Genomic DNA, 4645 nt, shown 5'->3' on the forward strand with positions numbered 1-4645 from the left:
CTTGAGGTTGTCTCGAGTACCGCAAGGCCTCTTATTGTCCCCTCAGCCAAGGAACAGTGTCACATCAAAGTGATACTCGAGTTGACCCTCTAATCCGCGAGGGAGATCAACAGCTGTCCAGAGAGCTGCGGCTACCAGAGTGTAGCGTCATACTTGTGTAGAAACTATCTCCACCACCGAATCCTTTCTTAGGGGATCAACTTGTCATCGTAGACGAAGAGAGGTCTCAGGTTCGTTATAAATAGCAACGAGTCTCACAGATAGGGGGACAAGGATCTCCGGCCATTATTCTCCTTCATAACTCCACCAAGAACATTCCTTCCATTAATCTCCTGCATCGTCTTTGAGCATTTATTCTTCAAAGAGTTCTCAACTTCTTCTTCAAGGACTACTTAATCATTGGAGGTGGCTTCCCGTCCTTAGAGATGGCCCACTCTTACCTTTGTTTTGTTTCCAACAAACCCAGGAGAACCGGGCTCAAAGAGAACCTGAACCAAACGAGAAAACAATTCCTCCCACAACAAATGATATAGATGAAAAATTAATTAATATAAATTTCAGTAACTCTTGATGAATATGATGTGTTTAAAGGATGTTGTAGATATATCTGGTTAACATTACTTCTGAGTGAAAATCTTTGTTTGTCTCTTGTTCTGAAAAGGTGATTCTCATTCTGAATAACATGGTTTACATGGCTGAATCAACAAAAAAGAAAAATAAAGGCATAATTGATATTTCCCCTATGCAATAACTTAATTACTGAAGGGTTTCATACTATTTGAAAAATTATTGTTGTCCTCTCAGTTCTAACAATGTTAAGAGATCGTTAGGGTTAGATGTTTAATGTCTATTTTACCATTTTAGAATTAAGAAACTTTTAAAATATAACATTATCATCATTTAGGGAAAAGAAAAGAAGAAGTAGAAGAAAAGAAAGAGAACCTATTGACATCAAATTAGAAATTAAATAAATAGCCAATGTAGTGTTGCTTGATTGGTAAGCCAACATCACTCAGTGAAGAAGACATAGGTTTGATTCTTGTTGGTCAAGCTTGAATTCTTGCTAAGACATTAATGCCTCCATTTCCAGTATTAATAAGAACAAAAAAAGTGCCCGATCTTTTTAATTAGGGGTTAATTTTTTCTTAACGGCAAAGGGGGATTAGTAATTTTCAAAAGTATAAGGAACAAAATGTAATTAAGCTACAGTCTAGCGGGCATAGAAATCCTAAAAAAGAAAGAAAATTAAATAGGGATTATCACTACTGTTTCTAAGGTAAAGGGTAGATTTGTAGGGGTGAAAGTCAAATTTCCTCTTCTTTGTCTCCTAGAAAACCCCTCATTCTCTAAAAAGTGCTTATATTTACCATATAAGTATTTCCAAATAATTTATAATAACCCTTATATTTTGAACTTCGATCATTCTAGTTGAAATGTTTATTTCCTGTTATCAGTTATGGGTCCTTACTCCAGTGTTTAAATGTCACTGAAAAGGATCTAGATTTCATAGTGAGTGCATCAATAAGAATGAAATATAATTAAAGAGTATAGGGCACCAAAAATATTTCCCTTCCATGATGCGAGATAACATTAACATCCAAGCTAGCTAGTTTTTCAAGATATTTAAATATATAAATAAACATTAACATTAACTACTGATCAGCAACCCCATAGTGTGAAAACGTCAACATTAACATTAAAAATTAATTAAAAATCCTTTGACCCGGAGACAATATCGCTAATGGATCAAACTTGGCTTTCATTTCTTTGAATAACTCCCATTTGGAACCAAAATGATTCATCCACTCTGCCCTAGTTCTGTAATTGGGAAGATATTGCTTCACCTTAATGTCAGCCTCGTCACAGAACTTCAATATTTTCCTGTTCTGCTCCTCCAATGCGAATAAATGATCTTCTCTGCATTCATGCGGTAACTCTCTTGACCTAGATTGTAGTAGTCCAACAATATAGAAGATATCTTCACCTGGAATTAATGCCAACATCTTATCATCCCACCTGCGAAACCAAGTGCATTTGATTCAAGAACAGTTCAGAATAAACACAGTTGATTACTTTGATTAGTTCACCATTCTTTCTTCAATAACTAATTCTTCATTACTCACTTGCTTCGAAGCATGGGGTAGACATGGATAGGACCAGCGAGGTCCGAGGTCTGTTGAAGGATTCCCTTGAAAACACCTGCATCAAAGTCCAAGATTCGAGATTTGGGTACGAAGAGATTAAGCCAAGGGTGAGGAACATCCCAGAGTCCTTTTGAACGAAGCTTCAGCTCTCCACTTCGAACCCTATTTAGGAAATCTACATAGGACACATCTTTTGTAAAGATCAGACCAGGAATGAAGCTCAAACCTGTCAGCAACCGATCTAATTCCTGGAGAGAGAGAGAGTTTGTGAGAACATGTTAAGGTTTTCCACGTTCAAGCCTGGATACTTTACTCACATGCATGAAATGGAATCTCCATCCATTTGATCTCGTTGTCCCTGTGTCAGATGGGATGAAAATTCCATTCCATTGGTCTTTTGATCCACAATTCATTCAAATATCAGACAGAGAGAGGGAGAAAAAGGTAGTTGATTGCAAAGACAAATATATGATACCTCATCAACAGTATCAGCATTGAGATGGTCGTAGTATTTGGCCACTTCTAAGCAGTAAAGGACACCATGTTGGGTAGCTAGAAGAGAAGTAATTCTGGAATGGTCAGCCTGGGAGAAGAATGAGGATCTCCAGTTATTAGCAGGACTCAGGGACGTAACAAGAGAACCTTCCACATAATCCAATCCCTCCTTCATCCCTTGCACTCCATTAACGTTGACGGAGATCAAATGTTCTTGGTCTCTTGTAAAAGCTGAGAAGTCAAGGTATAGCATACGTGTCCATTTCACCTACAAACACTAATCAAACCCAGTTAACCATAGATCAATCAAGATCCTTGATTTCTTATACTTTTCTGGATGTATGTAGTTGTCACCCAGGCAAGTAAGTGGGTTAAAAAGTTACCACTGTAGTTTTCTAAGCGAACCAAACATGCATTGCAATGCAAAGCTAGAGTTGCTAATTCCAGAAAATGATCTCCCAGACCTAAATATTCCTTGAATTTTTATATTAAAAACCCATTTACCCAAGAAGGAAAAATTGTATATATATATATTACCCTGGTTGGAGCCGGCTCTAGGGCAATTCTTGCTCTGGTGATGATTCCAAACTGGCCAAGTCCTCCGAGTACAGCAAAAAACAACTCTGAGTTCATGTGTCTGGAGCAGGTCATCAGCTCGCCACGCCCTGCAGGTTCATTCAGTTAGTATAGCCAAAGGAATCCAAGAGACACTGGGATAGCTTGATAATAAGATATGTGTGAAGCAGATGAGTTATATATACCAGTAATGACGTCTAACTCGTAGACGTTGCTGATCTGAGGGCCATGGCGAAAGGTTTGGCCACTTATGCCGGCATTCGAGAGGGTTCCTCCAACTGTTAGATACAAATAATCCGTCCAGGACCTGGGTGCAACCCCATGCTCAAGCGTTGTATTCAACACATCGATCCACAGCTGCTCTCCTCCAACATCTACATACAAAGCTGACTCATATACTTTAATCCTTCCACCTAATCCACCATTTCCATGGCGCTTAATGCCCATGGCTCTCATGTCCACAACAACACCCCTGTGAGCCATGGCTTGTCCATGCAGCGAATGACCTTGACCCCTTGCTGCAATGGTAAAAGGACCAGGGGAAGAAGCGTAAGAAGATCTCACGAGAGCCACAATGTCCTCCTCAGACGATGGATAGAGGACTGCAGCAGGTAACACTCGACTCAGTTTGCCAAAATCGGTAGAGGCCATGCTAATGGCGTCCGAATCAACACGAAGCCTCGGAGCCACATCTAGTGATTGAAGCTCCCGTGGCAATGAAGGAGGCCATGGCTTTCTTGGTCTTCCTATCATCAATACCAAACGTTTTACAAAAAAAATCACCATGAAACAACTACTAATGCTCTTGTTCTTACCCATTTTCCTGTGATGTGCAGAGAAAAGCTCAAAAGAGTAGAGAAAACTTAAGAGAGATAGAATAGATACACTCAAGAGTATTTGTACTTATAATATAGAGAAGAAAGGTCGGCAGACTCGCTGGAAAAACGAGGATAAAATCTTTGGATGCAGAGGAAAATCTTGGTGTCTGGATGCACATGTAATTTCTTTTGTCAAAGATACCGGGCCAAACCAGACAACAGAATCATAACCATCAAAAGTCACATAGATTTATTCTCAGGGAAATAAATTCCCACGCTGCAATAAACAAGTGGACCAAGACAGAATTCCCTCGTAGGATTGTGCCATGTGGCATTTAAGTAATCCAACGGTTACTCAACAACCTAGAGTTTAAATAAAATTCAAATTTATGGGTGGGTTTAAATAAAATTCAAATTTATTTTAAATTGGGTAACCGTTGGATTACGTAAATGCCACATGGTACAATCCTGGGAGGGAATTGCAGGGAAATGAATTATAGAGGATGTAGATCCGGACCAAGACCCCCTCGTAAAACATTTAAAGTCTCGGAAGATTCCAAATTGACCCAAAGAACGTCAATGGCCCAACTATGTTGGACTTCAATGTGATAC

The 4645-nt window shown here is 39.2% G+C and overlaps 1 protein-coding gene across 1 annotated transcript; it reads right to left on the reverse strand.

Moving 5' to 3' along the window:
- Positions 1-1703: 1703 nt before the first annotated feature.
- LOC149021606 (cytokinin dehydrogenase 3-like) lies at positions 1704-4034 on the reverse strand. Its single transcript, XM_089147149.1, has 5 exons — positions 3401-4034; positions 3177-3304; positions 2620-2907; positions 2124-2392; positions 1704-2016 (listed from the first exon to the last, which is right to left on the reverse strand). Exons 1-5 carry the CDS (start codon positions 4032-4034, stop codon positions 1704-1706), a joined length of 1632 nt encoding a protein of 543 aa, XP_089003275.1.
- Between the last annotated feature and the right edge of the window lie 611 nt (positions 4035-4645).

The sequence above is a fragment of the Hakea prostrata genome, chromosome 3 (genome assembly GCF_041222555.1).
Source record: "Hakea prostrata isolate BN-2017 chromosome 3, UWA_Hpros_2, whole genome shotgun sequence".
In the NCBI taxonomy this organism is placed as follows: Eukaryota; Viridiplantae; Streptophyta; class Magnoliopsida; order Proteales; family Proteaceae; genus Hakea; species Hakea prostrata.

What these genes read in the sequence shown, in the direction of transcription:
- LOC149021606 (XM_089147149.1), bottom strand. Translation starts at nt 4,034, where the DNA reads ATGGGTAAGAACAAGAGCATTAGTAGTTGTTTCATGGTGATTTTTTTT. An exon ending in TAGAGCCGGCTCCAACCAGG is followed by an intron (nt 2,908 to 3,176) that starts GTAATATATATA and finishes TAGTGTTTGTAG; the next exon opens with GTGAAATGGACACGTATGCT. An exon ending in TACCCCATGCTTCGAAGCAA is followed by an intron (nt 2,017 to 2,123) that starts GTGAGTAATGAA and finishes TTGGTTTCGCAG; the next exon opens with GTGGGATGATAAGATGTTGG.